The sequence below is a fragment of the Neodiprion fabricii genome, chromosome 4, assembly GCF_021155785.1.
Source record: "Neodiprion fabricii isolate iyNeoFabr1 chromosome 4, iyNeoFabr1.1, whole genome shotgun sequence".
NCBI classification, from domain to species: Eukaryota; Metazoa; Arthropoda; class Insecta; order Hymenoptera; family Diprionidae; genus Neodiprion; species Neodiprion fabricii.
Window position 1 is genome coordinate 23,802,183 of NC_060242.1, and position 27,169 is coordinate 23,829,351.

At 32.2% G+C, this 27,169-nt stretch overlaps 2 protein-coding genes across 4 annotated transcripts; one reads left to right on the plus strand and one right to left on the minus strand.

Moving 5' to 3' along the window:
- Positions 1–2,288: 2,288 nt before the first annotated feature.
- LOC124181581 (nicotinate phosphoribosyltransferase) lies at positions 2,289–23,470 on the plus strand. 3 transcript variants are annotated; one of them, XM_046568264.1, is made up of 11 exons: positions 2,289–2,449; positions 5,102–5,272; positions 6,363–6,489; positions 6,653–6,864; positions 9,321–9,439; positions 10,143–10,336; positions 11,614–11,811; positions 14,018–14,243; positions 14,807–15,127; positions 15,290–15,418; positions 16,086–23,470. In XM_046568264.1, the coding sequence occupies exons 1-11, from the start codon at positions 2,380–2,382 to the stop codon at positions 16,161–16,163; spliced, it is 1,845 nt and encodes a 614-aa protein (XP_046424220.1). In that variant the 5' UTR covers positions 2,289–2,379; the 3' UTR covers positions 16,164–23,470. The 3 variants fall into 3 exon arrangements, with proteins under 3 accessions (XP_046424220.1, XP_046424222.1, XP_046424221.1); XM_046568266.1 differs by lacking the exon at positions 11,614–11,811; XM_046568265.1 differs by lacking the exon at positions 5,102–5,272.
- Positions 23,471–23,669: 199 nt separating this feature from the next.
- Positions 23,670–26,783, minus strand: LOC124181582 (serine palmitoyltransferase 1). Its single transcript, XM_046568268.1, has 2 exons — positions 25,158–26,783; positions 23,670–25,057 (listed from the first exon to the last, which is right to left on the minus strand). Exons 1-2 carry the CDS (start codon positions 26,062–26,064, stop codon positions 24,546–24,548), a joined length of 1,419 nt encoding a protein of 472 aa, XP_046424224.1. The 5' UTR covers positions 26,065–26,783; the 3' UTR covers positions 23,670–24,545.
- Between the last annotated feature and the right edge of the window lie 386 nt (positions 26,784–27,169).

Sequence of the window (27,169 nt, forward strand, 5' to 3'; positions counted from 1 at the left end):
ATCTGAGAGATGACTGATCCGGTTGACGCGGAATAGCCCTTATGTTGGTATGATTATGTCGATTAATGATAATTAATACGCACGTGTAGCTGGATTCACTATGTCATAATATGGAAGTATACTTGCTTTATTAAGCATTATTCGACATAATCATATCATAATCATACCAACATAATCATAGCGTGTAGATTAGAGATCGGTGTGGATATCTAGTAGAGTTCTACTACGTGTATAGCAAGCGGACATTCGGATCTGTAATAGAACTCTATTGTATTTCATTTTGGTTGAAATGGCTGTCTAATAGATCAAGTATTGCATATCCATCATGGATAGCATGGTACGCCGATGGGAGGTAAATTTTCAGTGTGGGATTCATGTAAATTATATTCCCTACAAAACTACAACTATTGCACACTTCAAAACCGTGCTTGAATGGTTATAAAAATGTTACTTTCTGATTTCTATATATTCACGGCAACATTTATACGCGTATATTTATAATGTTCCTCCAATGTAAAATAAAAACGTCACTATATATATATATATTAGTTGTCTCCCTAAAGCGTTTAAGCAATATTGTAAGTATCTGAAGATTGGGGTAAAAATTGAATTCAGTTTATACATATATCACGTATATTATCAATTGTGGCTTATTAGAATTTTCGATTCTATTATTTACATTCAATATTTATCAAACACTTGGCTTTGCCAAAATTTCATATCGATTATAAGAAAGATTAGAATTTTTGTTACAGCTCAGAGCCATATGTTCATTTTTTTAGAACGAATTAAACTGATAACATGCTTTATATCAAACTGATAAAAGTATTTATGTATACTCATGCAACGTAATAGATTATCCGTTTCTACGATGCTACGCTATTGAAATTTCAAACGTCCACCACATTTTTTTGAAGTGCGATAATAGCTGTGATTAATGCCCTAGAAAACACATTAAATTTATAGGAGGTTGGTAAGTTGAAAAGTCAGATATCAGTATTTCGTTATAGATTGAGTCAAGATCCTAAAAGAATCTAATATATTCGGTCGATTATTATTCAGAAGATTGTTCGCCACGATCCCACTGGGACGCTTTTTTATGACGTTACTAAATATCTTATTCATCAATATTGTACTGATATTAAGTTTCAACAACAAACAGATATTTCGAAATGGCAAGTGAAAATATTATTTCACTCAATTAGTGAAAAATAGTTTTTCAAATAAAAGAAATCAAACTGATCTGATCAGTAAAAAAATAATTCGATCGAATGAGGAAATTAATGTCATTTCTTTCTAAGTATACTTTATGCAAAAAAAGTTGCCAATTTAACAAATACGTGGTCAATATCTATTCCGTTTACCGTGGTATTTCTACGGGAGTTACAGGACACTCTGTGCATTACAGCCCGGCTATTTATAGCGTTTGCAATCACTCAGAGCAACTTCAGAACGCTTTGAGACAGGGGGGGGGGGGTCTGAACTTAGCTAAGTGTATAATAAGAAGACTTGACGAGTGATCTTTCTCCTGTATACGCGGGGGGTTCCCACTATTCCACGGCCATATATATAGTTATTATTATAAATACCTCTTGTCGTCAGTTATATCTGGAGTATAATAATTTTACGTCAACTAGTCATAACGTATTAATGATCAACATATTTTTTAATCGTATGATTAGGACGATAAGACACGGTATTTAGCTACAGGTAAGCAGTTTATACTTCGCGTGTATATGATTAACATAAAATGGATACGGTATGCAACGCATTCGTCGCAGCAAGTGTGATTTTTATGAGTAAATCCGATGAAAATCGTTTCTAATTGGACATTAAATTTTCAGATTAAAAATCTAGAACTGTAAATTAAATACTTATTAACATCCGGTACGAATAAAACAAAACCGCATTTGTATTTTTTTTTTTTTCGTCCGTGATTTATGTAAAGCTTCTTTGGTTTTTAGGAATCAGGGAGAAACATAGTCAACATGACATACAATTATACACCTGAAAAAGATGCAAATTAATCACAGATAATTTTATTTTGCAAACATAATATAGACAAAGTGCGCCCAGATATTTGAATCTGAGAATACGATAAATTTACAATAATTTTCCGTTGGTATAACTGTAAAGTAGTGGTACGCAACGGTGTGAACATGGGTCTCAACCGAACGTCCTTCAAACGTTCTTATCGATTGTAGCACGTATCGTGGCGATTCGGGGATGTACACATACATATATCTCTCCACGGTTACTGAACAACATTAGTACAGTTCGATCTGCTGGCGGGTGGTTAGTCGTGTGCCGTCTCCGCTGTTAAGAGGACCGTTGCGTTAAGTTAGTTTTTTTTTTTCATTTTACAGTGAATATCCAAGCATGTCAGCAGACATGGACATGCCGCGGGGGCAAATGCGGCAAAACAGTGTTGTTCAACCACTTCTTACAGGTATTTATTTCCTTGTTTTATAAAAAGTAATAAAGGTAAATGCAATCTTTGTGTTCGATTTCTAACCTCCAATTTCAAATCCCTTACTTCAGCCGCCAATCTTTCTGCGATGACATGTGAAAAACAGTCCGTTTCGTTGTTCATTTATTCTCACTGTGCCCATAATTACAACAGCGAAACATCCGCAGAATGTTATGTGCGAGCCACGTGAATTTCGTTTTCTTTTTTTTTGATACTGAAACAGTGTTTTAAACTTGTGAATTTTTCGTCATCATTTATCAAACGTCGGACATTTATGCATATACACATATACATCTGAAACCAGTTGTCATGCACGTCACGGAGTTACGTCACTATATAAACTGAATCGTCGAGACGTCATTCCTGTCACTCATTGCGTAATATTTGAACTGCTTTCCCGCCTGTCATGTATTTCCTTTTGTATTCACGTGTAATGATAATATCAAGCTATAAAGCGGTAATACTTAAAGATGCTTCTTGTTTCGATTGATTACCAACTTGAATAATTACAACAGTTTTATTTACTATCACACGAGACAACCTTGTTTATAATTTATATTGACTGAGGAATACTTTCGAATACGTTTTTAAAAACTTGGTTATTAAAGAGAACGGTTGATATACTGCCAAGCTGAATATTTTATTTTTCGTAATTACACATGATTCAATATTATTAGTAGTATAAAACAATTATAAAGCAAATTGGAGATAAATTCGAACACCTAGAGCATTCACTACCTCAAAGATAATAATTTTAAAAAATGCCAGTCTGCCATACATAATTTGGATAATTGTTGGGCACGGTTGAGTATATTTTGAAACAAACAACTACATTGAATATCTGAGTTATAAAGACTTTAATTCATAGTTAAGATAAAGATATCCTATCACTTGTCAGTATTTGATAGGAATTATTTTGTACTTTATTATGTTTGAGATTATAATTTGTATTATTAGGAAAATACATTGATACATCAATATTATTTTTTAATTATATTATGTCTAACTATTGTACTTAGCAGATATGATCTTAGTCATACTGGTATATTATAAAATATAGTTATGTTCATTAGACTGCCTCAACAAAACCTTAATTTATTTTCATTTCACTATACCATACTTCATAACATGATATCGAACCTCGCGAAAGGAAATCGCAGTGCAATTTTTTAAAGCAGTACTGCATTGAGTTTTTGTATTTGGAATTTGATTAACATGTAAAAAATCATTCTAACTGTTGGAGGGAGATAATAATTGTTCTATACTATTCAATATTATGTTATAAACTATGGTTTCATGAAGTGGGGGATCGAAAAAAAAAAAAATAGAGGTTTTTTTTGAGGCAGTCTAATGTACTTATATTAGCTATACAATCATTCATACGTTGACCGATTGCAGAAATATTATTATGCTATCTTTGTGTAATATTTTTTTCAATTTTTTTTTCATGCAACGATAAATAATTAACCTACACTCTATGTATGGAGTATTTCTTATCAAGTTGAACAAAGAAATGGAAAGTTTTCTCCAACTGCTTTTGACGCTGTTGCCCTTTATAAAATTCAAGTACGTATTGAAAAGATGAGCCATATATATTTTTAAAATCTTGAATCAAGGGTTTTCTTGCGATACCATTCCAAAAATTAGATTTTAATGTGTCATTGATTTTTTATGTTAACGTACCTTGAAATTTGAGGATCCTACAACTAAAGTTTTTATAAAAACATTATCTATCTTTAAATAAAATTTCGAGGCACCTGAATTGTTTGATTTAACGTACAAAGTCTCATATATAATTGATATAGCTGCAAGATTTCAAAGCTCCAACTTTTTTTTTATTGTAAGTTGTGAAGTTTATAATTTTCCAGTGTCTACCTTGGCTTCCATTGGATAAGAGTAGGAATCCTCACCATCATTTTTCCCTTTTTTATCAAGATATTTTATTAACAAATTGCATACGGATCCAAATATTTAATAGATCACTGACCATCCACTCAGATTGCTCAAAGTGATTCTGGTTACTTTTTTGTTGAGGGTTACTGGAAGTAATTTTCCCAGTATAAATATGGTTACTTGTCATCGTAAAAAGTAACATTATGGAGGACAGATAATTTTCAGCAAAGATAACGTATGGAAAATAACGGCCATGCAATCACATGCAACTGTTACATGTACAATGAATTTGTGGTACTTTACAGGTAGATTGTCTTTCAGTTCGCTTATTGGTAGCTGATTGCAGAGAAAAAGTTTTTGAGGTTGAAAATTATTTATATCTTTGGACAAACAGTTCGGAATCTGCAAGAAAAACGGTCGTGTCTATCAGATCACCAGCTTCTATGTATTTGCCTAAAATTCATCACCTCGGTAAAAAATTGTTGTAACTTAATTGGACAACGGAAAAATTCAAGTTTGTTAGTTCGCGTATTTACATTGACGTAGCGGCTAAAAATTTTGCACACATGTTTTTCTAATCATTTTTAGGATTCGTTTGGAGAGCGTTGTAGAGGCTATTTTTCCAACGCCAAGTTAAGTACCACTCTAATGCCGCACGAACAATTAAAATGATCGAGTATTTACAATTAGACCATCTACATGGCACAAAGTTTTTTAACAATATTGTGTGTGTTCTAGACTTGTACCAAATCACAATGGCCTTTGCTTACTGGAAAAGTGGAAAGGTGCTGGATCGTGCAGTATTTGATTTGTATTTTCGAAAGAATCCATTCCAAGGAGAGTTTACGATTTTTGCTGGTCTTGGAGAGTGCCTCAAGTTTCTTGAGAATTTTTATTATTCAGATAGTGGTATGCCGTTTTTATTAAAGTGTTGAATAACATGACTCTGTTATCTCTTAAAAAGCTACATCATTAGTTATAATGAACAATAATTTCTTGACCTTTTACGTAATAGGATGTGAGCATAGTAAACAGCATTTGTAGTTTGTAGAACAAATAATACCCGTCAATAGGAACTTACTTTATTTGAGAACCGTCGAGACAATGAGAAAATTAATAAAATGGGATAATGTTTTCAATTTTTTATGTTCTGTTTTAACAAGGATGAGGCTTGCCATAAACATGATGCAGAAATCTTGGAAGAATTTCTTTTGATTAGTTTTGACGATAAGATGTTATTGTTAAAGTATTACAATTGTAGAAAGTTGAAAGTTAGCCATATTTGAATTATTAGTACTCTCAATAACTTTGATAAATTACTGGCCCATCCTATAATGTATAATCCTCGTTAGAAATATGACAGAGGCTTAGAGATAATGAAAAGAATTAAGAATTTACATTCTGCGTTTAGAAGGAATACAATTACCAAATTCTTATGTCAAGGGAGAAAAAAACTTTAATTCGAAAGAAAGAGAAATTAGACTTGGAACTTATTACTCCTGGAAATTTTAATAATCTGGAACCAATTCATGTTCAAATCATTGTCCATTCTGATATTTCAATCCAAAAATCCTGCTAATTATAACATTAATCCATTCATCAACAGTCCCGTGAATTTTTTTCATCTCCTAAATTCCATTGGAATTAAAATCAAAAGTGATAGTAAATTTACGTTGATAAATTTTTTACACTATTAAATTTTTTTATAATAGAAAACTTTGTTTATGGAACAAATCGTGTAAAGTGTTTTATTTAGATCCGAATCTTCGTCAAGTGTTCCTAAATTTGAATGAATACATTTTTTCGTAGGAAATTTTCGTATGGATATATTTCAGTTCTTCTCAATCTGTTCAAGCATTCTTGTTATTACTATTCTGCAATGTCTTTTCCTCCTTAATAAGACAGCTCTAATAAGGATGCTCAAAAGGGCTGTAAATAAAAATTCACGCGTATCTGACCTTTTGATCAATACTACTTATTATCAATTAATTACATTTAGATATTGAGTACCTGAAGTCAACTCTACCAGCTTCTGTTGAACCCGAATTTTACGAATACCTAAGGAATCTTACCGCACAAGATGTAACCTTATACGCTATCGAAGAGGGATCAGTTGTATTTCCAAGGTAACTGTAACATTCTTAAAAATATCTATTTGTTCTAAATCGTGAACATACATTGCGATAAACAATTTAACAAATTAATAGTGGCACTGTTTAATGAAACTATGAGATGTTCACTGTATTAGTTTTCAATTTTACTGAAGTGAAATGCTTACTGTACTTTCAGAGTACCATTGATCAGAGTACAAGGTCCTTTGATAATGGTACAGCTTTTAGAAACAACCTTGTTAACATTGGTGAATTATGCAAGTTTAATGGCAACAAATGCTGCCAGATATCGAATGGTTGCGGGAAAAAATGTATCCTTGTTGGAATTTGGCCTCAGAAGAGCACAAGGGCCTGACGGTGGACTGAGTGCCTCGAAATACAGCTACATTGGTATGTTATCTTCTCATGCTATGCTATTTGAAACATAGTTTGTAGATATTTAACTCTTGAAAAGCTTTTGTAGCCCTACTAAAAGTTGCAATGTTTAGACTCAAGGTTAAACGGTGATTAATTTATCTGTCCTTGTCACATGTGCGGGTAGCCAAAAAGCTGTATTCTGACCAAGATGATGAATTAGAGTAAACTTCGCTCAAATGCTGCAGTGTCCTTATTTGAAATTAATCACCTTTCATATTCTTAATGGCTCTGTGTCATGCAATTTCACCCATTATCGTTTATAGCAGTAGTAGTCGGGCAATTTACGTATAGCAACCGATCGTGCGTTGATATGAGCTCCATTAGAAGTTTTCGACATTTATCTCCACACAAGACTTGGAAATGATTCATAATTTTTATTTCTTCGTAGCTTGGATGCAAATTGATTACTGGGCCTCAAGTGTCCAATATCTGTAGTGTAGTTCTTCATTTGAGTCTGAGATAAATGTATTCATGATAATCCACAAGTTATCAACCCCAGTCTTCAATACCTGTCATACATTGTTAAATTTTTCAAGATATACGACATAAAATGCTAACATGATAAATTATTGTTGCCTTATTTAATTATCAGTAAACCGAAATTAAATTGGAAACACTATCCTCGAATGCCAATTTGCCGGAATTACGAATTAGTACAATATTATATTTTGAAAGCTTCATCAATTCAACAAATGCGATTTTTCATTTCAATGTGTAATTTGAAATTTAATACAAGACGACTGGATTCCTATCCACATTAATTTCTATTCTAATGAATTCAATTCATTGAATGCAATCTCAAATATTCACAGTATAATTAAAGAATATAAACTGATTTAAATCTTTGAGACATCAGAATTGGAAAAATACTGTACGGAATTATTCTGAATATAGTTTTTCTAATTCACCTCCGTTTACTTCCGCTGTGTTTTTAGTTTTCAGTCGATGGTATTTTAGTATTCACAATTTTTTGATCAGAATAAAATATTCAGTAAACCCATCATTTTTTTTTTTTTTTTCAATTAATATCGTTAATGCATCATAAACGGCTGAAAAACTTTTGACCAATGTTTGACCATCGTTTGATGTATCACTTGAGCATATACGATTCTATTTGAAATACAATTTTCGATTTTTAATGTGGCAATGTGGTGAAGTTGATAACGAATAACATTGCAATGTTATTCAGAGATGTAAGGCAAACAATAAATTCGTGTATTGCTAGTAAGGGTATCAAAATTCACCAAGCCAAGTTAAATTCGAAAAACTACAGTTTATTCCTAATAGCAATCCTATGGTTGTTAATAAAACTCCATAGAATCCGTGGTGGATAAAGCAATTTACTGTAAATGTGTTGAACACTGTGCGTGAGTAATTGATTGACTATAATACGGACGAGCCAGGTGTCTGGCACCATCACACCACAGGCACTATATGCCAAACAATTTCGTCAAAACTAAAATCAATATGATGTTCCATTCAGTACCAGCAGGTATCATCTTAGCGATGTGTTACAATTTTAGGGACTGCTTGGTATTATATATGTGACCTACCTATTCTTTATGACTCATCATTTTCCCACACGCTTCTAAACTTTGCTTTAACAGTCACCTGCTAGTCAAATTTCATTGGAGTAACTGGGGGATCAGCGGAAAAATTTATATAAATATAACAAACATACTGAAACTGTTGTGATCAATTGTCAGGTATTTGCTTGCAGAATATCTAGTAATTTTCGAGTCAAAAGTTATTCGATGTTCTTTGAATCCCATAAAAGCATCGCTAATTTTTTCATTCTCTTATGGATCGGTGAAAAATTTATGCATTTCGCTGCAGAACAACTTACCTTATTGATGATCTAAACATGATATACATAAATCCAATTAGATATTCATAGATATCACAAATATTTTATTTCACCCAGACAAAACATTTGTTCTTAATATGTCGATCAGTTTTCTCCAACAAGCGTTTATCTTGAGGAAACATAAATTAACATTACAGCTGCACTATATTTTGAAAACATTTTGTATTGTCTAATAAAGACACAGTTAAAACAACAGTAAACATTTAATCAAATAATTATGATCTGACTTAAGAATATACCAATTGGAATCGAGTAATGTAATTCAAACTCATGCTAAAGTTCTATTTTCAATAATCAGACGATAAATGCATTAGCATTATACGATCTTCATGCACAGAACAATTGCCAGAACAATATTTTGCTTGAATAATATTTATAAAACGTTAATTATTCATATTCATTACAGATCCAAATGATTCATAATTAGCTTATTCGTAGCTCTTGAAATAATAAATAGATACAGTACAAATGTATATCAAAAGTCATATAGTGTCCTAAAAATATTTTTCAATCCGTAAAATGTGAATAACAATGCTTGACTTCATGTTTTTAATGATTTTAGGTGGTTTCGATGGGACAAGTAATGTCTTGGCAGGAAAATTATTTGGGATACCAGTGAAAGGAACCCATGCACATGCATATATTACTTCCTTCACTGGCGTCGAGGACTTACAGAATAAAGTGAGTGCTATTACTAATAAGAATAATGTACGATAAATTATATCGATCAGCCACTAAGGATATTTACAAGGAGATCAAACTTGCTCAGTGATCAGTGATAATGCGATATTTTTATTGCTGCATGTTTTAATGAACTCAATGTTTCGTTATATTTGAAGTTCTTGCTCCTTACCTCTATTCGTCATATAATACTGGGATTAGCTAAAAAATTCTTTATCTAATTTGTGAATAATTCTTCTGCTTTGAGTAATGGATAGTTCGATCTTATTCCTTTCATCTTAAAATTGAAAAAAATCGTACTTATTCTTCAAAAAAATGTATTTCATGACGAGTAAAGCAATATTTTTGTGAGAGATAACTAAATTACACGATTATAGAATAAGATACTTTTGTATATTAGCATAACATCTACCTTCTGATTATCATCGTAACGTTTAAACGAAACGTTGGGATATCTTTTTCCATTTATTTTCGAGACGTAAACATCAAGAACGTAGCATTTGTAACCCAGACACAAATAAAATTCAATTTTTTGATTAGTGTTACAGGTTGCATTGTCATAAACATTTTCACAAATAATGACGATCTACCAATATATTTTAAATTGCATTCGCTCTGGGTATATATGGAAAAGGGGATAAACTTGGGTATAAAAACATGCCAACAGAAGGTGTCTTTCTCACATTTGACCTTTTATTTTCAGACATTGGTTCACAAAGAGACAGGTATAACTTGTGATCTCTTGGCTCTTGCTTACACTTATCGTGATTCTATCGCCTCTGAATTGGGAGCTTTAGTGTCTGAAGCATCGGATGGAGAACTAGCGGCCTTGATAAGCTTTGCAATTGCTTTGCCAGAAGGATTCATGGCCCTAGTAGACACGTACGATGTTAAGAGGTATTTTCACACTGTGCACTGTAACCCCACACTTGCTCGTGATAGCTCTCCATAACCAAATTGGCACATTACACAATTGGAATTGGTACTTAATTGTTGAAATAGAATTGGTACTTTTTGAGGGCTTGGAAGATAAATTGTAGATAAATAATTAAAGACTATTTTTCTTATAGATTGACATGATAATACTTACATACATTTACATTTATGGCGTTATATTTCATATTCCGGGTAGTTTATCTCCCTAAAATTTGTTACACGACAATTTCCAGCTTTCTTTGCTTACCTTCAATTTTCAAACGGTTGAAGTTTCACTTCCGAAAATTTTGTGAACTGTTTATGTCTTCGCAGAATATTGTCTATAATTACTTCCAAGGTTGAAAATGGTTTGATTAATCGATATTAAATAGGAAGAGAAGTACGAGTAGTTCCATCTGACGGTTCTACAAAGGTGACTTTAAAATTAGGAATGGCGGCGGTTATAAAATGAGTGTAAATAGCTGGAACTCTCCGTGTATGTCTAATATTGTAAATATATAAATTTCTTGATTGTAGATATTCTGTCTATCAGAATGACCTGCATATTATATGAAGGTCGAAAAAAATTTGTTTGCTGACTTTCATCAAATAAAATTTCAGCGAATTGAAATTCTGATTAGTGCTTGTGATAACTGTAGATGTTTTATCGTAAATGAAGGTGTCAACCAAAATCTTGTTGCATTTTAGTATGGTGTGTGTATATTATAATGTTTATTTTGTTTGCATGACAGCCATAACTCATTAAATTCAATGTTCTAAAACTATTATCACTCAGTTTGTCATAAAATTAATAATAAAATCACCTTTTGACAATTGAATGTAAGTATTTGACGTACTTTAGCAGAGTTGCTGATTTATAATTTATTAAATTACTTATTGGTTTATATAATTTATCTCAGGTCCAAAATCTAATATACTTCATTTCGTTATAGAGTTTAATTTGTTAACTTACACAGTATCTTACAGACGTTACATTGACATGTTCAGTTATAAGTAGTCATTTCTGATCCTGTATCACATAGACCAAGTACAGACAATCGAAGGTCCTTTCATTCGTGTAAAACATATTCGCACAATAAAATACAAATATTGAAAGATTAATCTTAATAAATACAACAATAATGAGGAAGTTGTGAAGATAAAGGATTTATATGAATTACAAAGAATACTTACGAGTGTTCGCACAAGCACATAGCTGATGGCATGTGCACAGTAGCCTAACAAGAGTGTGTTTGTAGCATAGAAGCATCGGCCAAGCGACAGGCGCACATAGGCAGTCTAAATGTAAAGCCTAAACTTCTAACTAACGGACTTGCTTATGGGGCAAGTAAGTCAGTGCTTAATGGTGGAAAAAATGGCCTGCTAATATCAAATTCTACGATGTATTGCAACAATGGCTGTTTAAAAAGAGGTGAATTGGGTGAGCTCTATGTGAGGTACGAATCCGCGCTGTTTATAAGTTCTTTTTTAAACACAGAGTGATACTTTTATTAGTACAACCCAACATACACGAATTTATTATTACACTCGTTGAAGTATTCCTCAACTCTATATTAATGAAAATATCTTTTATGACTTAGAATTAAAACAATTATCAACCCTCTTTACATATTATAATTTCAAAATTGAATCATGTCTCATATTCAGCAACTGATTTTAAATACAGGTACTAATATTTAATACCATTGAATTCCGACATGAATATTACCATCATTTTTATCAATAGTGAATTATATCAAATTTATCTGTGTAAAAGAATCCAAGTTATGAAGATTCGTTTTTGGTCCAGTTAGAAATTGGCTGATATTTGTACGTTTTGTTTGCCAAATTTTACATTTTTCATTAAAATCTTGCTGGAGAACGCCATATTTGCCTTATTCAATAGAAGTTGTAAATATACAAATGCGTGTATTTTTGGTCTAGTGGGTGGGCGAGCACATTATATTATATTCATGAAAAAATATTTTATTTGAGATATGCCAAGCAATTATTAATCAGTACCATCACCAGGGCTTGATGAGGTCTAAAGTAATTGTGCTTTCGTTTGTTTGCCATTTATTTCAAGTAAGGCTCGTATACGCATGCAGTTCTACGTTTCTGTCAAAAGTTGCAATGTGGGGGAAATTAATAATCGTTGTAAAAAGTAAGCAATGTCAGCTACTTCCATAATTGGCTAAAACAGGTTTTTACACACTGCTCTTTTCATTTGTATCTAAATCGAACAGTGAATACATACAGTTGTATCTGTTATGCAATTTTTGAGTAACCTCGAGTTACAGAAACAGTACTAGATTAAAGAAATCAGTTTTTAATTCGGAAATAAATGGGAAAGAAACTTTGTATTTAGAATTCCATTCCTTGGTTGTGGAACGGAAGATTCTAATTTCATAAATAATAATAATAAAAATTCACTCATTGACTACATCTGTTCCCAGGGGTTGTACTAATGAATGGTGAAATAAAGCATCACTTTTTATAACAGGCAAATATAATGTTTCATCATATCACTATATTCACGCAGCATGAAGTCATAGAATAGGCAAAAATCAAAAGGATTTCATTTAACATAAAGCTTTATGTGTTTTTTTCGTACAAAAAATGGTTGTCAATGTTCGACCTTATGTAGTGCCTTCCCAAATTCAGCCCGAGAGTAAACTGAAGTTAAAGATTTTTTGCTATTAATAAATAATCCGTCATGTTCTTGTTTCGCATAATTTATAAATTATTGAATCTGAATACTTAAATCAAAATGACCATTATTTAAAAATATGTTTCCCAGTCCTTCTTTATTTCTCTCTGTCATTTTTAAACCAATTTTTCGTCAAGGTTTCACTAGTTGTGCAACGTTACAGAACACTTATCAAAATAATGTAAAATATAATTGAATGACGTCCAGTGGTTTTCAAAGATCGCGCTTTTGACAAACCTTCCTTCTGCCACAGTTATTTGTCTTCGTGTATACCTATTGTAGCGTGTGTAGTGTGCCTTGTACACACGCATGATTGTCTATCATTTAACAATATTTTCTGGGAAAATGGGCGTTTTATTTGAATGTACAGTCAATCACTACCCTGACAACAATTTGTGATATTTATGCAAGAATTTCTTAGTTCCTTAAACTTAGACGGCATAAATATATGCATACACCATCATATTTTTTTATCATTGTCAGCATGGGGTAAACAGGAAAGTTGCACAATTCATGATACCATGATCTTCCGTTCAAATTTATCTACGTAATCACAAGAAATTATCAAAGTTTAGACGGTCCAAATTTGGGCCGGCTGTTTCGGGCCATAATATGATATAGTTTGTGACGCCAAGCACCTGTGATTCAAGCCCATCATTTTTCCGCAGGATTCATAACATTGTATTTATAAAACTTACTTTTTGAAAATCATGGATGCGAATAATTTGCACAGAATAAAAAATTATGCAACTTTCTTTTAGTAATTGGTAAAGTGATAAAATTATTTAGATGTAGCTTTGAATGAAACATAATTACGTGCGCTTCATAGAAAACATCAATTAAGCCATCGTCAGTGAAGGTTGAGTTGAAATTGTCACCATTGCTGAATCAATCTATGCATGTGTAGGGTCAGAAATATACTAGTTCTGTTTATTTACCAATTTTCTGAACAGGAGCGGGCTGTTGAATTTCTGCGCTGTGGCATTGGCATTGTCTGACCTGGGTTACCAAGCAATCGGTATTCGCATCGATAGTGGAGATTTAGCCTACTTGAGTATGACTGCACGAGAAGTATTTGAAAAAATTGCAGTCAAATATAATTTACCATGGTTTGCTAAGCTGACGATAGTTGCTTCCAATGATATTAATGAAGAGACTATATTAAGCTTGAACGAACAGGTAAATAAAATTAGTTTCGTTGAATCCTACACCCTCCAATTCTCTGTTACGCTTGTAATAATTAATCCTTCAAAAACGTCAAAATTGCAGTGTTGTACGTTATCCAGATAATTTAATCTAAGATCAACTTTCGTCTTGATCTTGATCAATCTACTATTCCTTTTCACCTTTTTTACTGTATGAAGATGAGATAAACTGAGAGAAGAAAACACTGAACCATAGGTGCGGCCATTTGAACTCAAGACTCTGATGTAATTTTATTAATATAAATTATTCAACAAGAAAAACCTATGATGAAATAATTTATTGAATCAACAATTCTTTTTCTCAGTGTATTACGAATCTCTCGTTTTCATCGTTATCCTTTTGATTATCTAAATGAAAATGAGGATAGTCTTATCTGTTAGAGAGATAATTGTATGAGAAAGTATCTTTCATGTTACTGTTAGCTACATGAGTTTGTGTTTAAATAATCTTTTCTTTATCTAAATAATAATATTCAATTCCTTATACAACACTACAAATTTCTATCATCATTGTATAATACATGATATGTATTTCAGGGGCACAAGATTGACTGTTTTGGAATTGGAACACATTTGGTAACATGTCAAAAGCAACCTGCATTGGGATGTGTTTATAAAATGGTGGAAATAAATGACCAGCCAAGAATAAAACTTAGTCAGGATGTCGGCAAAGTAACAATGCCTGGTAAAAAGAATGCTTATAGATTATATGGCGCTGATGGACATGCATTAATTGATTTGTTACAAAGATCCATAGAGGATCCGCCGCAAGTGGGGAATAAAGTTCTGTGCAGACACCCATTCCAAGAATCGAAACGGGCGTATGTTATTCCAACACGCGTAGAGTCACTGTACAAGGTGAAGATGTGAAATCAAATCGAATTCTTTTTTCGCTAACCGATATTTAAGAGTAGCTTTCAGTTCTTTTTTTTTGTAATAATAATAATAATAATAATAATCTATACATTTAAAACATACATTTGTTCGAATATTTGAGTTGACTGTGAATTATTGTTACAGGTATACTGGGAGAATGGTAAGATATGCACTCCGTTACCGACGCTAGAAGAAACTAAAAATAGAGTACAAGTTTCCCTTCGAACATTACGTAACGACCACAAACGAAATCTGAATCCAACACCTTATAAGGTAATATATATAAGTTCATGGAGTAATATAATATCAAAGATAGGGATGTTCAAATTATTCGAAACCACATATGATTTGATATACGAATTGAATAATTTAATTTGAGTAATTCGAAGATTTCAGATCATTGGTTCGGAACCACGAATCTTCAATTTTCATTATGCATACTTGTGACAAAGGATCCTAATAATTCCACCAGAGGTTCAAGTATGCGATTTATTTGTTTATTTATTTTTTTTTTTTTTCAGTCAACTCTTACTTTACAAATTCTGTTACTTTTGAAATTTAGGAATTGTTCGAATTGATCCATCTTTTGACATGAAACTTATGATTTTTTAAGAAATCACATTCAAGCTACCATTAAAACGAATTTTGATAGTCATACATGTCATTCAACTAAATACTTTTAAAACAGAAAAGAGAGAATGTAATCTCAATCGGAGAATTGAAGATTTGAACCGAGAAATTTGAATAATTAGAGCTGTTAAAATTGTTAAAATAACTCGAAGTATCCGAAGTACTCAAAAAATTAGAATACACGAATATTCGATTTGACCATTATTTGCACATCCCTAATCAAAAGCTTTTGTTCGATGTTATGACACATTGTTTATATTTAATTGTAATGCTCATAAGATTAAAAAGCATTACATATTACTTCCCACAGGTTGCAGTCAGTGATGATTTGTACAACTTTATCCATGATTTGTGGCTACAGAATGCACCGATTGGTGAACTTTCATAGGGTAATAAAAAGCTGATAAGCACAAAATGACTACGGATTAACAATTCAAATTTTTATGCTGATGTCATACCTCTACATACTATCAGTATAATATAGCTGTAGAGCGTCCATTCTTCAGGATATATTGACAAGCCGACTGTGAGAAGGCTATCCAATTATATCAAGTGCAACAGGCCTTGGGAATGCTCTAAGATTCCTAGGTTTCCTAAAATTTTACATTTTATCCCAAAAATATTCCATCACCTTGTAAAATCAGGAAAATTCCTCTAACCCTAACGCTATTGACTTGATTATGTCATCATACGTGGTTAGAAGCAAGGTCTCGCATTCGGAAGCCAAGATATTTGATGGAATCAAATGATTTTGGACCTAGAAGATTCTTAGCGGATCATCGTTTGATTTCGAAATCTAGTTTCATTTAAAACATTAGTTATATTGCTCTTCCAAATTTTTTCATGGTAAATTATTGGAAATAATAATACTAACGATAATGAAGAACTTTGAAAATACTGAAAATCAATATTGAGAAGATATATAACAAATCCTCGATTATGTTTCAAGAAAATTGCAAAAAGTCGTTAAAAAATTATCAATTTTATTTTCAAACTGAGATATTTGCCATTTCATAACGAAAATGGATAATAAAATTGGAGAAAATTCATTGAAACTCAGAATATTGCAGCGAATGACTTTCTTAACCAAATCTGGGTAGTATTTCAAAAAAATTCTTTATATAATGCAAGTATGGTTTACGCGTTTTTTGCCTACTTAATTCCGTACATAAAGTAATCGCTTCTGTAACAGTACAAAACAAAAAGCATTAAAGTACAAAAACAAAAATAGTAAACCATACTTTTATTAAAGTAGCGTATGCACCGTGTAGGCAGTTTTTTTTTGCATCACATTTTTGCAATATCCGTTTTTGGCTCGCGCATGCGCTTGCCTAGGACTCTTATTGCAAACTTACACTCGACATAAAAAGATCTACTATGTATCCTCGATGCACAATCTACTGTTCTGTGTCTACTTATACCTATATGTATAGTACGTTGTAGGCAGAATTCAAACGGTCCTCAAAAAAATCTAAAAATTTTATTATACATATCTTAAAATTTGAAGAAACAAGTTCAGTTTATTACAAGACATGGAAGTATTATTGATAACCAATTTTTGTTAATGAGGTAGAAATAAGCAGACGACGGAAAAAGTGGGCGAATTTTGGAAATTTATATCTCAGCAAACAATTAAGAATTTTTTATTAAAAAGTGTACAGATCAAGTTTCATTTAGATATTTTTTTTATCAGAATTTATAGCAGCGGTTCTTGTTAAGAATAATGTCTACTATTTCACTCATTGACATATTTTACGGTGCCCATGATATCTCAAAATGGGTCAACGAATTTACTTCAAATTCGGAGATGTTATTCTTGGATAGATTATCTTCTTTGCCACACTCCCAATTTTTAAAGAATTATATTTTTTTTTATTATTGAAATAAAAAAAGTCGCAAATTTCAGACTAAGAATATAATTTTATCTATAAATCGTCGCCGTTGTGTTGAAAAGTAAAAAATCAAATCCAGGCAAAATAAATTATCTAAGAATACTGTCTCCAAATTCAAAGTAAATCAGTTCGAGTTGTTTTTGAGATATCCCAGGCGCTGCAAAACATATCATCGAGCAAATGCTCTCTATTCATGGAATCTTATAAAAAATGTGTCAACAAAGCTCAATCTTCATACTTTTGAATGAAAAAAAACTCTATTCAAATTTAATAATCTGTTGTCAAGATATGAAGTTCGAAAATTCATTCGTTTTTTCTGTACCCCATTAATGTGACAAAAGAAGGATGTACTTTTGGCGGTAATAACTGTAATTCAAAAGAGAAAACAAATATTGTAGAGCTTAGTAAAATTATTATGCATTGTGCGTGGAATATTCAATGAAGAAAGCCACATATATTCACACAGTTAGAGTCAACTGATGGTTATCGGTTCGAGGCAACGAATTTACTTTCAATTGCCTGCTTTCTAAATATATTGTGTATGTATACGTGATGTACATAACAAGGTTAACGAGTAAGTCTCAAACAACGAGAACATTACCCAGAGTAATACAGAGCATAATAAAATGAAAAGTTTTATTCATTACACTTTGTAAACTGTTCAAAATGAAAGTTCACATACATTGATAATAATTCATATATATATGGAACAACAGTATGAATTCTGTAATATACATTTAAATATTTTACAGATTTTAAATTAATGATTATGTTGTTTCAATGTCTGAAAGGATTGTAATATTCCAAAGTTTATATAGCTTTATATACCATATACCTAGGTTGGTTAGTTTTGTAATCAAACATATATTTTTTTCAAACATCATAATCTAGCAACGTTATGTCAATATGTGATATAATTATGTGCGGTAGCACAAGTATGCATAGCGATATACCGTATTGGTCCGAATTTAAGCCGAAGTTTTCTGTCTTCAACAGCACCCGCCAGAATCGCCCTCGTTTTATACGCAGAATTAGCGGTCGTCTTAAAAACCGGGTCGGCTTAAACTCGAAACAATACAGTAATTTAGATAGTTTTAAGGAATAGTGCTAAAATTTCGAATCAATGTACAATTAAAAACTACTTGGCTTGCTATTAAGTTAGCTTGATTTCCCATTACGAAGCCAAGCACAGATTACTTTTTAGGGAATGGCAGATTTATATTTAGAGTATTTTACATAATAATTACGCTGTTAGAATGGGCTTATTTTTCAAATGTTTTTTTTTAACTTCGCATTGTGAAAGGTTGTTTACGGTTTTAGCTTAGTCAACAAATAAGTGTACATTGCATCTCGTTTTGAAATCTAATATTGTATTAGGAGGTAACTATGCTGAATATACTAACCATCCACGTAGCAAATTTATAATGCTGGAATTTAAAGCTCAATCATCTGCACGGATTCTATTTTGTAATATTCATTTAGAAATAATAAATATCAACGAAAGCCTCGCAGTATCTATCGTTCTCTATGGAGAAATCGAAGAATTTTTTTGCGAATAACCGCATTCGCATTATTATAACGGACTATGGATAAAAATTGTAGCTGAACAGTGCCTGATATATCCTTTTATTTTTTACTATCATATCAAAACTGTGGTCACAAATTAAATTTAATCGCACAATATATTATTGAACTCTTGTACACTTACGATAACAATTGATGTGCTGGGCACTAGTCAATTATAATTTATGATAAATTACATTGTAATTACAAACACGTGTAAATACGAAATCAAATAGATAATACGATCCAAATTCGTAATTAAAAGGGAATCAACTACAAAACTCATTCGTGATTTGTATTTATTTTCATCAATTCAGTTACAATTTTTTTCAGTAACCAACATCTTAGTTACCTTAATTTTATAGTCTTCAATATAATTATCATCTTTATTCAACTCGATCAAAATTTTCAAGTACAACTTATGAGTTAATCAAATCTAATTACAATCTGAACATCTTAATTAATAAAGACTCAGTTGAATTTGAAAATTTTAAATCTACCAATCGTATCAATTTGAATGGATTTGAATTGCAAAATACATATTTTGTAATTCACAATTCCTAAATGAAAAATTATAATTCGATCCAACACTAAATAACTGCATTCCTAACTTGAAACAGTACTGATAAACACAAATAATTTCTATTACACATATTTCTTTCAGAGATGAAATACCTTTTCATTATGTGCATCGTCGGCTAATGCTTCTCTACTTACCTATTGAATACGATTGTATTTGGAAAGATAACTGGATAAATTCTGAAACCAAAGTTGCCTGAATCGAATAACATACATCTAAGTAGTACAACGAAAACAAAATTTTAATGGCGACTTATACAACGTAATTACTAGCTTATATATGATGGCATTAAGGATTAGAGTGGTTTTTTAAATTTCAAATCCACACTCAGCATAAATATATATTCTTTAATGAACATACTTGTTAGCAGCATTGCATTCTGCAAACACCTATGTTTCTATTAATTGAGTACCAAACAAAAGTAGCAGTGCCTCTAATTGGCAACTCAGTTGGCAATTATTCTTGCTTCACTTTAGTAACGCAAACCATTTCACCATTTTATTGATATCTGAATTATCCACTGTCCAACTCAAGATAAGGTACTGAAGTACGTACAAGGGTATTGGTACATATGTGGAGCATTTCATACCAGATCAACCAAACGGAGTGAACTTTTGACTCAAGCTTTTCAGATGTAATTAAGAATACTAAATGCAGAGAAAAGCAATTTAAGAAACATTAGGAAAAAGTCTTTGATTTACAGTCTTTAAACAAGTATATGGGTTTAATGGATGTGGAAAGAATTCTGAAAATGAGTTGAAATGTTCTTCAAATACAAAACACTTTACTAGTTGCAAAGGAATCAAAGACTATAAGCAAAACAGCCGAGATAATCTCATTTGGCATGTCCCACCTACATATATCCATGTAGATAGATTTAACCTTAATATAATTACTATGAGTAGTTTGAGAGTGTAAAAAGACTCACCGATTGTGAGATGGGTATATAAATCTGGTCTAAATTGTAATAAATATTAACCAGATATTAAATATAATTTGCAGACATATTTTATACTATATAGTACGATTAATACCATCTGATTGAAATTTAGAAATTTACACTTTACTTTTTTTCTTATGCTTAATGTATTATTTATTTTTTTTCTCGTAATCTATCACTCAGTTCTCCTTGCATAGTGAATTATTGTGCTTTATGTTTCGAAGATTGTTCTTAGTGTTCTACGATATTTGATAACTGTGACAATTCATCAACTATCAGTTTTAAGATCAAACTTTTGATTTCACTGTGAGATGGTGCTATAGCATATATCCCACTACAGATATATATCAAATTTCAGACCTTTACGTGTCATATGGTTCTCAAGAATTTCCCTATTGAATTTTGGGAAATGTTATACTCAATTTCCATACCAATGAATGCTGTATTATAAATTTTTGAATCAGATGTTTTTACGATAACGTGTCTGAATTTAAATTTAAAAAAAAATATATATATAAATAAATACTTTAATCGGGATAGCTTTTATACTTTTTCTTTTTGCATTTCTCATTCTGTACAGAAGAAGTCCGCATACAATTTTTTGTTCATTTATCGTATGAACTTTCAAACATTTTTAGAGATTTATCCTAGGATGGATAATAAATAGGGTTTTATGTTCTCAACTAGAGCATTTATCGCATTTATTGCACGTCTTTCTTAGCTACTATATATATATATTATATACTCTGCATGTGACCGTAAGAGAGAGCAGGCTTAAATTAATTAACGATGAGAACTCCGACACATGCGATCATACACACTTGCATCCACACACACATACTTGAGTTTGTATTGAATCCATTTCCAATATACATTTTAGAATTTTTCTCCCATTTTTCCTCTAAATACATGTATGCAATGGGCGATTAATTTTATTGGGGTTTTGAACAACTATTTCACAAATTTGTTGTTATTTTGGACAATATGCAAAGTATGGTATAATTTTATATGAAACATACTGTAAAAAACTTAATCTCTTATCAGAGTACTGCTATAATAGCTCTGCATCTCTCTTCTTTCAAGCTTTACTTTAAACAAGCTGTTGTTTCAAATTTCAAATACTGCTAAACAATCTCAACATATTTGAAATTCTCCAAATTTTATGATTCACCCACCCCTGACAAATGTTGGAAAATTAGCGAATTTGTACCCGAGTATAACTCACCCGTAGATTGAATAAAATGAAATTTTTGTTATTAGTTTGCTGTATGTCGAATTATTGTTTTGGAGCGTAAGGTTTGCTCATATTCAATCTTTCAGTTTCTCTGTGAATGAACTGTTATTTGATTAATTCAATGATTCTCTTCAACTAGAACTAGTTGGCTAGGATGACGCTGATAATGATACTTATAATCTGTAAGGTTAATCATATTGACAAAATTTTACCGATAAACCCTAATACAATTAATCGTATATCCTATATATATATTAAGATAATTCTTAATATGGTGATTATCGAATTTCCCACGGGCTTAAGTCGAGGCTAAAATATCTCGTCATAAATCTTTTTAAATGTAGTCAAAACCCCAGGTTCCATTTTAATTTTAAATTCTACGTAGGACAAAAACTTAAGAACGTTTTGTACACGAATTCCCCATAATTTATTTAAATAATATGATTTTTTTCGAGAAAATTGAGACTTTTATCTAAGGAATAACTGTATCGAAAATTTTAAATTATCAAAATATTGGATGAAAAAATTGTGTTTCTTAGAAATCTGAAAATGTAATAACTTCGTTCACAAGCATCGTGATAAAGGCCCAACAATAACCGATACATATCTTTAGTGGGATGGTTATTATATCTTTAATATTCAAAATTTTGGACCCTCAACCTGACAGTTGATAAGTTTAATCCATATGTATTATCGAAAGGAATGAAAGAAATTATGCCATTTTGCCTACTACGAAATATAGAATAAAACTGCTATAGTCTGTTGTAGGATATATTTCCAAGTTGTAGAGGGAATTCCAGCTAAAAATTCTCACCCGTGGAAAACGTCAAGTAATATGAAAATACAGAAGTGTTTTAGTATATTCAGAAATTGATGAACATTTTAAAAGGCATTAAATTTAAATTACACATAGAGTGCATAAATAAATTGGAAGTATTTTACCTGTCTGACAAGCTTGCGGATAATTTTTTGTTTCGTCCATTTTTAATTGAAACCAATTTTTTTCATATTTTACTAGATAGAATTTCATGTGATATTGCAAATATTCATTTTTTGTTCAAATAAAATTATTCTAGACTCGCACATACCAAGTATTACTACTTGGTAAACAGGTGGGTGTGTAATATTTGCACAACTAACAAACCCAAGAATTGTTAGTTACATATTTCAACTTATAGTTGGATATATTGTATGGAATCTGTTGGATAGCAGCACACAATTTGCACAGTTATTATAAGCAAGCCTAAAAGTACATCTGCATAGTGAATTAGACACGCTATTTGATAACAAAAATTTTTGTATTACACTTACTATTGTAAATTATTGTTACCAAATTATTAATAAGATGTGCTTCTAAAAAAAAAAAAATAAGTTACTTGCACGAATTCTCCAATTCAAATTTATCACTGTTGGGTATTGTACATTTTTTTACGTCGTAAACGGAAGTAAAACACCTTTAGATACTGAAAGCTAAAACATCCTGGAGTGTATGAATTGATTTTTAGTATAGTAAACGACCTGATCGTTTGTCTGGATTATACGAGCGATTTCAGAGCACACTAAATACAAACCTGTAATTATTGGATTTGGAATGCCTAATATAGGAAGGTTAGCTGAACGTCTCAAGCCCAGTATGTTTATGAATTTCTAAAAATTGTTATAGGATAAATTACAAGTCATTTGTGTTCAACATATTCTCTCTTTATTAAATATAAATACTCGTACATGTAAACAGATATACACATCTTATTGTGAGGAATCACATCGTATCCGCATATATTGACTGAAATTGTACAGTCAATGTCACATATCACAAGCAGATATCAATAATTTATTACTCTTAAAAGGCCTGTAACTATTGCACGATTTAAACATAGACTATAAATTAGGTAGCATCTATCATCAGATTGTGTGATAAGTTGTGCATAAATTCCTGTTTACTAACTTAAATAATGAATTTTTGTATAATCAATGTGCATCGTGCAACAATATCTTACTTTTCAAAAATAATTTTTTTACCGATATGCTAATAGTTATACTGATAATCCCAGAAAATCGTATACTGCGAGTGTACACATCAAATTGTTTGAATTTCATTAGCTGGCAGTAAGTAGTTGTCAGAAATATATTATAAATTCACTTAATGACCACCGATGAAATTCAACTGATTCGATACTGACACGTTAGTTGTTATTTGAGAGATTTTCAGTGCATTGTAACCTTGATTATAATGATATTTAATTAAGCTACGAAAAATAATATGATTTATAAATCTTTATAGACAGAGAATTGTCATGAAAAGCTTTGAATTTCAGGAATGGATACAGTTGTGATAGCAAACTCGATTATCTTCAAGCTCTGCTTGAAAATAATTAATTAATTGAGATTTTATAAAAGAATATTGATCCTGGATTCCAATGGTGTACAACAAGCTCGTTAGACAAACAAATGGATTGTCATGATATACATGACTAAAATATTAATTACTACGACATGAAACGGTGAACTTTGTTCTAGTAGTCATCAAAGGAATTAATCAAAGTTGTCTGATTATAATTTCATTACTTTACAGATGACAAAACTGCTTCAGTGCACTTTTCTATTACCTGACATGCATGTTTAATTTCCACGTCCTCTAAAACTACAGAGACACAAATTCTCAAGCTTGATCTTGGTGGAGTTGTCTCCGTTTCGAGATATGCAGATACTATAACAGCGATATTGTTGTCAATACACTTATCTGAGATAAGATTTAGTAGTTCCCACTCATCTGCATGGTTCGGTATCTCTTTGAGATACAAATGCTTAACTGGCGATTCAGCAAATCCCGATAAACAAAAACTGGTTAATTCTTTAAGTCGGGCATCAAACTGCAGACATTTTTGTTTGAGCGTATCAAATATTTCAGGGTTACGTTCCATTATTTGAAGTGACTTTGTTGCCGCAGATGTTAAAAATGGAGGAAGAGAAGCAGAGAAGCAATATCCAAGGCCCGACAGCCGCTGGTGCTCTATGATGTACGATGAACCGACACAGAAACCTCCGATCGATGCTACAGCCCAATCTAAGGAACCTGAAAAGTAAAATCAACATGGAAATTTCATAAATAACTTATTCCTTCTTTTAGCGAGTTGCTTTCCTCAACGCAGTAAAAAAGTTTTAAAAATACTTACCCATGATCATATCTATTTCATGTCTGGGGACTCCAAAGTGCTCCGTAACTCCCCTACCATGTTTACCAAGAACTCCAAATGAGATAGACTCATCGATGAATATTCGCAGTTTGTATTCTCTGCATAATTTTACCAAATCTGGCAATGGACAAATTTCTCCAGTATTCATATAAATTCCTTCAACAATTAGAAACTTTCGAGTCTTGGCAGCTCTTTTAGGATTCTTGTTTTCCTCCTCAGCTTGCTGCGTTAATAAATTTTTCAAGTTATCTGCGTCATTGTGCTTGAAGTATTTAACGTTGGATCTTGAAGCGTCAAGACCTTTCTGAATAGAAAAATTGATCTTTTCATCAACAAACACCAAATCTCTGCGTTTACAGTACGCTGGTATGGCGGAAGCAATTGTGGTAAACCCATAAGAGTAAACAATAGCCTCTTCTAATTCCATAAACTTGGCCAACTTTTCCTCTAATTCTAAATGGACGTCAACAGTGCCATAAAAGCCTCGGGGTCCGCAAGAACCAACTCCATATTTTTCAATTGCTGCGATAGCGGTATCCTCAATCTCTGACGAACCAACAAAGCCTAGGTAATTGTGTGTCCCTAAGTTGAGGCAATCCTTGCCATTAACAGTAATCCTTTTGCCAACTTTAGTTGAGACTAATTTCGGTTTTAGAGCATGATGATACTTTTTTTCGATCGGCTTCACCAATGGCTCTGGTTGCCAGTTAGCTATCTTTCTTTCCACCTCATCGTTGGACAATTCCGGCAATTGGCGGTTATTATATCGTCTTTTGACAGTCAGCCATGCAACCCAGAGTAACAGAAATGTTCCTAATACAAGATGGTATTGTGGTATAGTACTCAGCAAATCCACTGACTCGAGAAATATGAATTTAGAAGACATTGTTATTGTTTCGGACACTGCTTCCAAATTCACTAACCCTCCAAATTGCGATCACAATAGCCGCCAGTGCTTGTTACTCCACACGACGTGCAGTACTCAGTACAGTTTAATAGTCAAACACTCAATGTATACGTACAAATTTCTTAGGCTTATTGCGGGACTCGATTCTACGGGACTCGACTCAACGGAAAAATGGCTGAAGTTGACCAATCATACATACTTGGGACACCGCGTATTTGATAAGCGCCCAAGGCCAAATCGCCCCGGCTCGCGTATGTCAATTACGAAGCCTTGTAGGTTTAATTATAACTTGCTTTCGTAGCCTGCCATTCTTTCTATACGTTGACGCCTTGATGTACGATCATCCTATGCGTGTGATATCGGTTTGCCAAGTTGTGCGTAGTTTCGTATACACATGAGATCCCAATTTTTTGAACAAGTTGGTTATGTTGGAAATGCACATTCAATCCGCAGTGCCACCACAGGCTTAGAGAGATAGACTGCGCGGTCTGTGCTGACTGTGCGCCCAGCTCAAGCCGCTAAAGGCGTAATTACACGGCAGAGAACAGCTAGAACCGGACCTATGTGTTCGACAATCAAAACGTTGAGATCACCGCTGGGCGGGGAGGTATATTTGTACGTTGACTGAAGAATGGAAAGACGGATATCCCTGGGTGAATTTTAGTGACCAGTTTCTTCAGTTTATACAATCACTGCACTAGGATTACCCTTGCCACGTTTTATGGTGCGCTTGTGTAATTTGTATATTATTAACCTTATGTTTTACTCTATTTGCGAAAAGTTGTGAGTGTTTCTAATTTCTTGGCAATTATTTATGTACATGTATGTGTATATATGTATATGTATACTTATGCATGTGTATATACATATGTACACATATTTAAAACTAGATTTTTACAATAAACACAGAGGTTTTAGTATATTTCAATACGGATTTCTGTGTATAGGTATACTTGAACTAAAATATCCTTATCTCTAATACGGAGTTCTTCGTAATTCGCATTTGTTCTTGTAACCCAATGTCCTACATACGATGGCAAAAATCGAGATCCAACTAAACTGAGTCTCAAAGCTCTGTTGACAT